The sequence below is a fragment of the Passer domesticus genome, chromosome 24 (genome assembly GCF_036417665.1).
Source record: "Passer domesticus isolate bPasDom1 chromosome 24, bPasDom1.hap1, whole genome shotgun sequence".
NCBI classification, from domain to species: Eukaryota; Metazoa; Chordata; class Aves; order Passeriformes; family Passeridae; genus Passer; species Passer domesticus.
The window spans coordinates 6,807,385-6,818,913 of NC_087497.1; the positions used below are offsets into that span (position 1 = coordinate 6,807,385).

The 11,529-nt window shown below is 49.5% G+C and overlaps 1 protein-coding gene across 2 annotated transcripts; it reads right to left on the reverse strand.

The window, feature by feature from the left end:
- Positions 1–905: 905 nt before the first annotated feature.
- On the reverse strand, positions 906–11,518 carry ZBTB8B (zinc finger and BTB domain containing 8B). Of its 2 annotated transcripts, none has more exons than XM_064398091.1 (4): positions 11,472–11,518; positions 9,849–10,673; positions 7,448–7,626; positions 906–4,426 (listed from the first exon to the last, which is right to left on the reverse strand). In XM_064398091.1, exons 2-4 carry the CDS (start codon positions 10,669–10,671, stop codon positions 4,115–4,117), a joined length of 1,314 nt encoding a protein of 437 aa, XP_064254161.1. In that variant the 5' UTR covers positions 10,672–10,673; positions 11,472–11,518; the 3' UTR covers positions 906–4,114. The 2 variants fall into 2 exon arrangements, with proteins under 2 accessions (XP_064254161.1, XP_064254162.1); XM_064398092.1 differs by lacking the exon at positions 11,472–11,518 and adding an exon at positions 11,376–11,468.
- Between the last annotated feature and the right edge of the window lie 11 nt (positions 11,519–11,529).

The following is an 11,529-nucleotide window of genomic DNA, read 5'->3' on the forward strand; positions in this document are numbered from 1 at the left end:
TTTTCAAAACGAGCAGGAAATCAGAACGCCCTGTCCTCAACCCCCGGTCCCTTTTCAAAACGAGCAGGAAATCAGAACGCCCTGTCCTCAAACCCCGGTCCTGGGAGGAATCTTCCCTCTGGCAGGGACCTCCAGTTTAGGAAAAGCCTGAGGTTTGGTGGAGCCCCACATCCTAATCCTGTTCCAGCAGCACAATTAAACCCTCGTTAAGCCCTTATCTTCACCCAGGTTCCCAAACGTCCCACATTTGCATACAGCTCACGTTGATGCCTAGGGCTGGACCCAAACAATTCTCCTCCCCAAATCATCCCGAGTTCTCTGACACCTCTGACCCTGCTCTCCTTCCCCCACAGAGAATCCAAGGGTGGAGATAACCACCCTCATCCCCTCTGAGCGCTTCAGCATCTCACATCTTTCATGAAAAAAAAAAAAGATAAAATTGTCTACTTGCAGTGAGATTTTTTTGTCAAATATTCAATACAACTCAAAATTTCCTGGAAGGGATATTTGGGATGCTGTGCTCCCCACATGCATCTCTTCCTAGCTGGGATTACAGTCTGCTTGCCAGCAAGAAAAATAAGTTTTGAAAGGAGTTTAAAAAGTTGAATTAACATAAAACTACAAAGACTGCTTAAAAAAACAACTCAGTGTTAATAAAATAAAAGATTTTCTAAAAATCTCACTTGGCTGGGGTTTAAGTCAACAGGATCCTTTTAGTCCTTTCCTTCCAAAAACCTGATTTTTCTTGCAAACCAGCTGTCCCCAAAAATTGATATATTGATTTTAAACCAAATTAATTAAATGGAAATATTAATTATTTAATTTTAATGCCAGAAATTGAAACGTGAGCCTCAATCTAGACACTCTCAGGTTTACTCAGTCAACATTTGAATGGTAAAAAAAAATCAAAGCAACCCTCTCAGAGAGTTTTATTTTCTAGACAATCAAAAAACTCCAGAATGCTCCAAGATCCACAAATATAGTTCAGTCACTTCCACAAATAAGGGTCAGTTTATAAGAATTTGTCATCGTTACTGGACTAAAGGACTTGGGTTATGAAACTGTCTTACAAAACATCAGGAAATTCAACGAGCACATTTGGAAGATTTACAAGGGCTTTGCACCAAGAGGTTAAATGCACTACAAACACCAGTGCAGCATGTATTCCTTCAGTGAAATACAGTGCATTTCTGTGCAAAAATCCATTAAAATGTGTATTCCTAAACAAAGTCAAGTACAACCAGCTAAGTTTTAAGATATGTCACCTTCACGGCCTTTAAAAACCTTTGAGAAAGAGATTCTATTAGAAATAACTCCCCTAAAAACATGATTTTTGATTCTTCATCAAGCACCACAGGAAGGTTTTTTTAAACAGCCAACATCATTTTCTCAAAGCTTGTAGAGGCTGGATCTACAAATGGAAGATTTGAGGAAAAAACATCCAGAAAACGAAGTGGAAAGCACAAGCAAAGGATTCACACGAACACCCGGTCACAAGCATGTGGATAAATCAACTCCATCCTCTTCTACATCCAAAGGCTGAAAAGACTCCACGGAAAACAAAACAAAGCAGCACAAAATGACAATTTACCAGGAAACACCGAGTTGGGTGGAAGTTTCCCTGTGGAAAGCCTCCCCTGCAGCTCCATTCTCTAGGCACAAACACACAAGGACAATCTCTAAGAGCAAAGACAGCAGGGTGAAGGAGAGGATCTCTGCAGCCATTCCTGCAGCTGCCAAGGGTTCATTGTCCCTGCTCCAAGTGTCTCCACGGGCTCAGCCACACCAGGAACTTCCCAGCCCTGAAGCAGAGCAGGCTCAGCTGATGCTCCAGGTCTGGTGGCTTCTACCAATATTTACAATGAGGTGGAATCTTTGTGACCAGAGCTGGGGGAGCCTGGCCACTAAATATGAATTGGATCCCTATTTACATTCCTGCCCCACTTCCATCAGTGAATCTCCCCCAGAAAAATCAGATTTGTCCGTGGCTCTCAAGGCAGAAAGTCCCTCCTTTATCACCTTTATCGCCCTGTGGTTTTGGGTGGACTCACCAAAACTCCAGCAGCCCAAAAGACAAACCCTGGGAGGCTGGAAGGTGATTTTCCAAACATTCCAGCAAGATATACAAACTCACATTTTGCTCAAGAGCACCAAGGAGCCAAAACCACAGCAGGATTTTCAGAGGAGCTCAGCTCCAAAAGTGGCACCTCCATGAGCTGTCCCTTCCATGTCCCTTAATTCAGATTGACCAAAACAGGGAATTCTGTAAAGGTCTTCGTTACTGGACTGTGGTCCAGCTTCTACAAACTCCAACTTCCAGCTGAGCTGGAACAGGGATGACTGAAACTCACCCAAATTAAGGGACAGAAAATAAACCCAGCACATTATGTGGTGACACTCATCAAGAACTTGGAGCAGACCGCTCCAAAAGAAGTCTCTTCACCTTCTGCTCTTTGCAGCAGCCACCAGTAAAGTCAATTCTTTAAAATAACTTTTTTTCTTCTTTCCTCGTCCTGCCTGGTGTGGCAATGAAGCCTTGGCTGCACTTGTGAGAGCAGGATCACCTCTCACAAACAAATCTGACATTTCAGTGGGGCAGTGTCACTGCTGGATGAAGCACAGGGAGAAGCTGAATTGTTCTTTTTCAACCTGTACAAGAAAAAGCACGAGGTATGCAGAAAAAACCCTGGTTAAATCAGAGGGCTCTTGGGTTTTTTAAGTTTGCCAAGTGGAAAATCTTTACACCAAAACCCTCAGGAAACAGCACCAAGTGGGAGGAACTGCTCACTCTTTGTCAGCCAAATCTGTCTACAGAATCTGCTCCAGCCAAAAAGACTCATCCAATTTGCCTTTTCGTGAAACACTTAGGAACAGCAGAGTGAAGAAGCACTAACAGTCTTATTTCACAGTATATTTCAGTTTTGTCCCTTTGTCAGGGCACAGGAGGTCACCCCTAAGCAAACAGGCTCTCTGGTGGTGCTGGGTTTTCTTCTGAAGCTTCCCAGCCTGAGCTTTGATAGCTTTAAAAACTTGCTGCTGGAAAGGTGACAAAATCTCACCTCCTTTGTAAAGCTTTAGCTGCCCCAGCAAAGAAACAGGAGGTCCACAGTGGAGGTTTCTCAAGAAAATAAATATTGGATAAAATCACCAAATGTAAATTATGAGAGGATCCCCGAATTTGAAAAGAAATTACAGGAAAAGAGGAAGAAAAGGATTCCAAAAGGGCATTCAGAGCTTTTTAAAGCATAGCTCAGATATTTCACTGCTCCCCAGCTACAGCAGGTGTGGATCTGGTTATTCAGAATTCCCAAGGAACCTGCCTGACAGCTTTTAACTCCTGTGGTAAAAAGCTGAAAAGAATTTGGGATTTCTTAGTCCTGGCCATGAAAACACCATTATTTGTGCTTAGTGTTGAAGCCAAGACTACTGAATTCTGAGTGACATTAAAGACACAGCTGAAGATCCACAGCCTGAGCTCTGAGGAGAGGAAAATGCAGTAAAAATTCAGAAAGAAAAGCTTGATCTCTAAATTCCTGCAATTAATTAGGTGAAATAGATGTATTCTTCCTGTCTATCTTTTCAGCAGCAGCATATTATTGTTGGGTTTCTTTTGTTATCCTGGTTTTTCTGCCCTGGTTTCCAGGTCAAATCCAGTCTCAGCAAACATTTATGGTTCATAATTTAGATAACACTGTCCTAAGACAGAAGAATCACAGACTGGCTTGGAAAAGTCCCAAGGTAAGAGATGTAAACCACATTTCATGTCATCTTCAGAGAAAAGGTGGTGCCCCTTTCAGATCAGGGATTATGTCTCATTATTTGAAAAAATCTGTCCCCAAAACAACCCAGAGGTGTTCCACCTGCAAACCCAAAACCAGCAGGCAGAGAAACTGCTCAAGTCCAACCTCTGTGAGCCTCAGACAGAAGATTCTTCACAGATTTCTGGTGCACAGCACTGAAAACTTAAAAAGTATTAAAAATTCCAATTCTCCCCGCAATTTAATGAAAAACCAGAACAATAAAAACCAGCACAGTGTCACTGATTGAGCAAACGTGCAGTTTTGTCACAGACACTGCCAGGGAACCTCTCAGTGCTCCCCCTCTCCTCTCACTGCTACATCAAAGTCTCTCTGTCTGACAAAGTCCTGTGGATTTCCTGCTTGTCATCGCCATCCTCATCCTCAGCTGGGTCATTTTCCTCTCCAGACTCCACATAGATGGGCCAGTCATTGTCAGCATCCCCTTTCTCCTGCCCTTCCGAGGCTGTTTCCACCAGGCTGAGGTTGATGGGCAGGGAGTCCTCGTGGGTGGTGGTGACACAGGTGCAGCTGTCGCAGAGCCCGAAGCGCCGCAGCCCCTGGGACAGGCTGTTGGTGAAGGTCCTCCTGCAGCCCTTGCAGATGATGGGCTTGTTGGAGCGATGGACCTGCAGGGAAAACAGCAAACTGGGGGAAAAGGCAACTTGCTGCTTTGGGGAGATTGCCAGGGCAGGGAAGCGCAGTGGCATCCCCATCGTGGTTCTGGCCACAAAGAATCCAGTGGGCTAATCAAGTGTGAGCATCATGGGCTAATCAAGTGTGAGAATCTGGGCTAATCAAGTGTGAGCATCATGGGCTAATCAAGTGTGAGAATCTGGGCTAATCAAGTGTGAGAATCTGGGCTAATCAAGTGTGAGCATCATGGGCTAATCAAGTGTGAGAATCTGGGCTAATCAAGTGTGAGCTTCATGGGCTGCTTTGGGTTGGAAGGGACTTAGAGCTTGTCCAGACCATGGACACCTTCCACAATTCCAGGTTGCTCCAAGCCTGGCCTGGGATGCTTCCAGGAATGAGGAATCTACAACCTCACCACCTTCACAGGGCAGAATTCCTTCCCAAAATCCAACTTAACAGATTGGGAGAACAAAACACCCAAATCCTCATTGTCCAGTTCAGGAGAAATATCAAACACTTGTGAGAGCAGAATCACCTGTCACAAATCAATCTGACGTGGCAGTGGGACTGTCCCACTGCTGGATGGAGCCTCTGCACCCCCTGACCTGATGAGCACTAATTAATCACGATGCATATTTGTCATTTCACTGTACAGTACTAATTAGATGTGTTTATATCAAGGTAAATAAGCTCTGTTTGCTGTGGCAGCTGAAAAGGTTATCAGTACTCACTCCTAGTTTTGGTCTTAACAGCTAGAACATGAGCATAGCTTTAATCTGTTCAATCTAGAAGGGTGTTAGGCATAATATGCACTTATGAACAGTAAGACAATAATTCTTTTGAACGTGCAAACTCACAGGAATGTTTGAATGTCTATAACCCTCATAAATACACATTTAACTAATGCAATTAAAAAGTATACAAGAAAATGATTTTAAGCTAACTGCATGCCTCTGGCAGTTTATCAAGCAGCCCAGTGCTGTGCTGATGCCTTCGGGAGCTGGAGCAGAGGCTGGATGGAGTTAAGTGAATAAAGAGGAGATTTACTGAAGTGCCTGCAAAGGCCACACCCTGGCAGGACCTCAGCCTCACTCCTGGCTCTGCCTGGATGCTCCAGGCTGGAAGCAAAAGAGAGCTTGGTCATGAGAGCTCACATTTTTATAAGTTCTGGTCCATTTGCATATTGGAGTTAATTGTCTAATTACAGCTCCAGCCCATGAAGTCCCATCCTTCTTCAGCCCACGTTTGTGCTCTTGGGCCTGAGATTTGGATCATCTGTCCTTGGTCCCCAGCTAGAGAAGGAATTGTTTTGTCTCCTGCTCTGTGAATACCATCTGTGGTATTCACATGCCCTCTGAACAGAGAGAAGCCATGAGACAAGAGAAAAAAATGATCAAAAGAATGATCTCATTTGCTGCTCCTGTGTTTTTGCACATGTGGAACATGCTGGAAGATTATTTACCTGGAGGAATCTCGTAATTGGATTCTGCTGATTGTTTTGTTTGCTTGGCCAATCACTCAAAGCTGTGTCCTGGCTGTTGGCAGACAGTCACGAGCTTTTCAGTAGTTCGTAGGAAGTATGATTATAGTAGGGTATAGTATGATTATAGTAGGGTATAGTATGATTATAATGTGGTATAGTATGATTATAGTAGGGTATAGTATGGTATAGTATGATTATAATGTGGTATAGTATGGTATAGATTAGTATAGAATAGTATAGTACAGTATAGAATAGCATAATATAGAATAGTATAGTATAATATAGAATAGAATAGAATAGTAAAGAATAGTATTGAAGAGAATAGTACAGTACAGTACAGTATAGAATAGTATAGTATATATAGAATATATAGTATAGAATAGTATAGAATTGTATAGTCTAGTATAGAATAGAATAGTATAGTATATATGGAATATATAGTATAGAATAATATAGTATAGTAAAGAATTGTATAGTCTAGTATAGAATAGTATAGTATATATAGAATATATAGTATAGAATATATAGTATAGTACAGAATACTATAGAATTGTATAGTCTAGTATAGAATAAGTATAGTTTATATGGAATATATAGTATAGAATAGGATAGAATTGCATAGTCTAGTATAGAATAGTATAGTATATATGGAATATATAGTATAGAATAGGATAGAATAATATAGTCTAATATGGAATAGCCCAGAATTGTATAGTTTAGTATAGAATAGCATAGCATAGTATATATGGAATAGTATAGTATCTCTCTTTAGCACAGCTGCAGTGTAATGTAACACAGCTCTGATAAAGCCAGTGCCCAGCATTGTGAAGCCTTGCAGCCAGAATCCAACCACTTCCCAGATTCGGGGTCCCTTACACTTCCCACAGCACCCCCCAACACAAACCCACACCCACCCAGAGCCTGAAAACCCACAAACAGCAGCCCCAGCCCGTTCCTGCCCCGTAGGGGTGCAGGTGAGCTGGATGTGAGCGGGTGTGAGCGGGTGTGAGCAGGTGTGAGCAGGTGTGAGCAGGTGTGAGCAGGTGTGAGCAGGTGTGAACTGAGAGTGGGCGGGCACTCACGCTGAGCGCGTGGCTGCGCAGGTGTGAGCAGGTGTGAGCAGGTGTGAGCAGGTGTGAGCAGGTGTGAACTGAGAGTGGGCGGGCACTCACGCTGAGCGCGTGGCTGCGCAGGTGTGAGCAGGTGTGAGCTGAGTGTGAACAGGTGTGAGCGGGTGTGGGCGGGCACTCACGCTGAGCGCGTGGCTGCGCAGGTGTGAGCAGGTGTGAGCAGGTGTGAGCTGAGTGTGAGCAGGTGTGAGCAGGTGTGAGCAGGTGTGAACAGGTGTGAGCGGGTGCGGGCGGGCACTCACGCTGAGCGCGTGGCTGCGCAGGTGTGAGCAGGTGTGAGCGGGTGTGAGCCGGTGCGGGCGGGCACTCACGCTGAGCGCGTGGCTGCGCAGGTGTGAGCAGGTGTGAACAGGTGTGAGCTGAGTGTGAACAGGTGTGAGCGGGTGCGGGCGGGCACTCACGCTGAGCGCGTGGCTGCGCAGGTGCTCCTGGCGCGTGAAGCGCTTGCCGCAGGTCTCGCAGGGGTACGGCCGCTCCCCGGTGTGCGAGCGGATGTGCCGCTTCAGGATCCCCTTCTGCTTGGCCGTGTAGGGGCAGAACGGGCACTTGTGCAGCTTGATGGGCACCACCAGCACGTCACCTTGGGGATGGAAACACGCGGGGTGAGCGCGGGCACCTCGGGCCCCGTGCCCCGCTCACCCCGCCTTTCCTCCTGCCTGGGAAAGCAGCCTGCCTGCTGCCCAACACAGAGAAACATCCACTGGATCTCAGGAAGGCCTAAATTTTGTTCTAGGAAGACCAAAATTTTGTTTTAGGAAGCCTGCTTTTAGTTAAGTACCAAAAGTCTGCTTCTACTGAAGTGGGGTCTCTGCTCCATCTCAGCCACTTCCTTTTTTCAAATAATTATTAAACCATTAGCATTAAACAGCATCAGAAAGTAAAACCTTTAACACAAACTGCAGGCAGAAATAGCACATTTTGTCCATGTTCTTTCATAGTTAGATATGAAAATATGACTCTTTGTTTCTACCCCCCTCCTGTTGGGAATAACAAGATGAAGGACTCCCAACACATTTCCTGACAGTATTTTACTGTTCCCAAAACCAAACCACAAGTAATACACAATTTATGGAGTCAGGTGCAAGAACAGAATTAAATTTGAAGATCCCATTTTACAGAAATGTGGGCATTGCCAAGTTTTCCAGCAGCAGCCCAGCTTCCCTTCCAGCAGACAGGTGGAGATGTGGTGCCAAAGGATTAATTTTCCCTGTTCCAGGCCCTGATCAGGGAAATGTTTTGTGTCCAGCAGGTGAGGCTGCAGAGCACCCTTTGCATCAAGGTTTATCCAACCCACCGTCAAAAAAGGCGTGTCTGGTATTAATGGTGTGAGTGAGAGGCAGCTCACCCCGTTTTGGAGCTTCCCAAGGGATTGCAAACCCCTGCTGGGCATTTAGGGCTTCATTTAAACCCAGTTCTTAGCCCTGCCTTGCTTCCAGTCCTCTGCAGGTGCCAGTTTCCCTCTTCTGCTGTGAAGGATGACGGGAACAGAGGTGGAAACTTGAAAAAAAGTGAAATTTATCTCATCTCTTAACCTGAGTGCATAATTCTTTTACCAGGAGTTTGTATTTCTCATTTCTGGTGCCTTGTGAAGAAGCTGAGGCAGCAACACCACTGAAAGCTGAGAAACTCCCACTCTCCTCACTGCTACCAATGCTGTTTTCACACAGAAACAGAAGGAATGGAAGGTTTGGTTTCTTTTCCCTCACTCCTACTCACACCCATCTCCCACTAACACTTCTGATCCACTGGCAGGACTCCTGATGTTCCCTAGCAGACTCTGGAAGCATCTCCCTTTTAATGACTCATGAACAGCCTGGAGATGTTGAGAGAGCAAAAAGAGAAGGGAAATTTGTGTGTTGGATGTTCCTGCCTTGGCACACACCAAAAAGCACCAGCGTGAGTGGAGACAGCCCTGCCCTGAGAGAAACCTGACTTGTGATTTTATCAGTGCCCTGCTGGAGAGGATTTGTCACTTTTATTGCCTTTGCAGTCACACAGGCAGCTTGAGCTGCAGATGACAGGAAAATAAATTTGCTGGCTACACTCAGTGCCAGCCCTGTGGCATTTGTCACACCCTCAGCACCTGTGGCACTCACAGTGTGTCAGAGCCACCTCTGTCCTCACAAAGCTGCTTGGGCAAGGCACTTGGGAAAAACCAGATAAAATGCCCAAACCTTTATTGTCCACATCAGGAGAAATGCACATGGGCAGGATTTTCTTCTTCTCCAGGTGCCTGAGTGTGCTGCCAGGAAATATTCCTGAGATATTCCAGCTGGTGCTGGGCTCGGGGCAGCTGGAAAGTGAAAAAAGCCTCATTTTTATGCCATGCCACAGAGCTGAGAGCTTTCAGTGCTCCTGGAGGAATCCAGGAATCCCTGAGTGTTGGACAAAACTGATTCCTGCCCTCTGAAGCTGCAAACAGAGCAGCACTGGCAGGAGCTGGGATGGGATGGGCACCAGGTCCTGCAGCAGATCCCTCCTGTGGCAGCTCATCTCCTGTTGGATTGCTCCTCATCACCATCAGGAGGGGAAAGCTCTTTTTAAAAATATTCAATGAGGCCCCAATGAGTTTGATTGTGACAGAGGAGTCACCCAGGAGGAGCCTGGGGTGACGTGGGAGCTGCAGAGCTGTCAGCAATACTCACCTGCTGCACCAAACAAACAAGCACAGCTGCTCTCCAAGTGCACAACAAGAGTTTATTTCACCGTGCCAAAAGTTCAGCAGAATCTCCTCGGGCAGGAGTGACAGAAGAAGCCCAGCAAAGGCGCTCCCTCCTGCCCTGCCCTGCTGAGTGCTCTCACCTGTGTCCTCACCATACCAGTCGCTGTGAATGTCCCCCATGGAGCTCACGGCCACGGCAGCGTCCTCAGCCCTGCCCTCGAAGCCCCGGACAAGGTGGTGCACCACGTCCTCCTTCCTGGGGGCCGAGCTGGTGCGCAGCAGAGCCTCCAGGAACTGCTTCATGTGCAGGTTGTTGCAGGCCAGCTCCAGGGGCTGCCCCTCTTCCAGGGGCTGCGGCGCCGCCGCCCGCCCGCCCTCCTCGGCCTCCAGCTCCACCTTGGCTTCCAGCCCGGCCGGGCCATCGCCCGCAGCCTCCCTGGCCAGCTCCGGGGGCTGGCAGCCGCCCCCAGGAACCTTCTCCTGCAGGGAGGAGGAGGAGGAGGAGGCGGCCGAGGCCCTGCAGGGCGCGGCGGGGCCCGAGGCGCCGCCGTCCGCCTGGCGCAGCGCCGCCTCCCGCTCCATCTTCCTGCAGATGTCCAGCGAGGACCTGATGTAGCTCTTGCAGAAGTTGACCACGTCGGTCATCTGCAGGTAGCTGGCGGCGGACATCACCTCGATGACGTTGTCCCCGCACAGGTCCAGCTTGCCCGAGTAGAGGAAGTCCAGGATGACGGCGAAGGCCTCGGAGGTGACGATGTCCAGCGAGGCCGTGCTGTGGCGCCCGCTGTCCTGGATGTAGTGCACCAGCAGCGCTCGGAAGTAGCCGCTGGTGGCGAACAGGATGTTCTTGTGCGCCTTGAAGATGCGGCCCTCCACGATGATGCTGCAGTCGCAGAAGAAATCCCGCTTGCGCTGCTCGTTCAGCTCCCCCAGCAGCTTGGCGTAGTAGGACTGCACCTCCATGGCTGTGCCAGGGGACACGGGGCGTCAGCGCCGAGGGGACACGGGGACACGGGGACAGGGGGACACGGGGACAGGGGGACATGGGGACAGCGGGGACACGGGGACAGGGGGACATGGGGACAGCGGGGACACGGGGCGTCAGCGCCGAGGGGACACGGGGACAGGGACACGGGGACAGGACAGGGGGACACGGGGACAGGACAGCGGGGACAGGGGGACACAGGGACACGGGGACAGCGGGACAGGACAGGGGGACACGGGGACAGGGGGACACAGGGACACGGGGACAGGGGGACACGGGGACAGCGGGGACAGGGGGACAGCAGGACAGGGACAGCGGGGACACGGAGCGTCAGCGCCGAGGGGACACGGGGACAGCGGGGACACGGGAGCGTCAGCGCCGAGGGGACAGCGGGGACAGCGGGACAGGGAGAGACACCGGGACGGGGACAGCGGGATGGGGACAGCGGGATGGGGACAGTGGGACCGCGGGAACACAGCGAGCGTCAGCACCGGGACAAGGGGACACCAGGACCGCAGGGACACCGGGACAGGGGAGGCCGGGACAGGGACAGCGGCACCGCGGGGACACCGCCAAGGCTCGTCCTGCCGGGCCCCGGGGTCCGTCCCGCCCGGTACCGCCATCCCCTGGAACGCCACGGCACCGGGCTCCCCCCCCGCGCCACAACCACCCTGCTCGGTACCGGGAGCGCTCCCTGCGGCAGGCACCGCCCCGCCGGTCCCGGGGTGTCCCGGAGCGCGCCCCGCCCGCCCCGGGAGCGCTCGGCGCCGCCGCTCACCTCCGCCCGCCGCCGCCGCTCCCGCCCGGCCGCCGTACCGGGGCGGGGCGGGAAGTGA

Bases quoted from the DNA above. Each gene is read 5' to 3' on its own strand.
- ZBTB8B (XM_064398091.1), bottom strand. From the start codon at position 10,671: ATGGAGGTGCAGTCCTACTACGCCAAGCTGCTGGGGGAGCTGAACGAG. The intron at 7,627-9,848 runs GTGAGAGCACTC...TCCATCCCCAAG, and splicing joins CTGGTATGGTGAGGACACAG to GTGACGTGCTGGTGGTGCCC. The intron at 4,427-7,447 runs GTGAGTGCCCGC...TTTTCCCTGCAG, and splicing joins TGCGCAGCCACGCGCTCAGC to GTCCATCGCTCCAACAAGCC.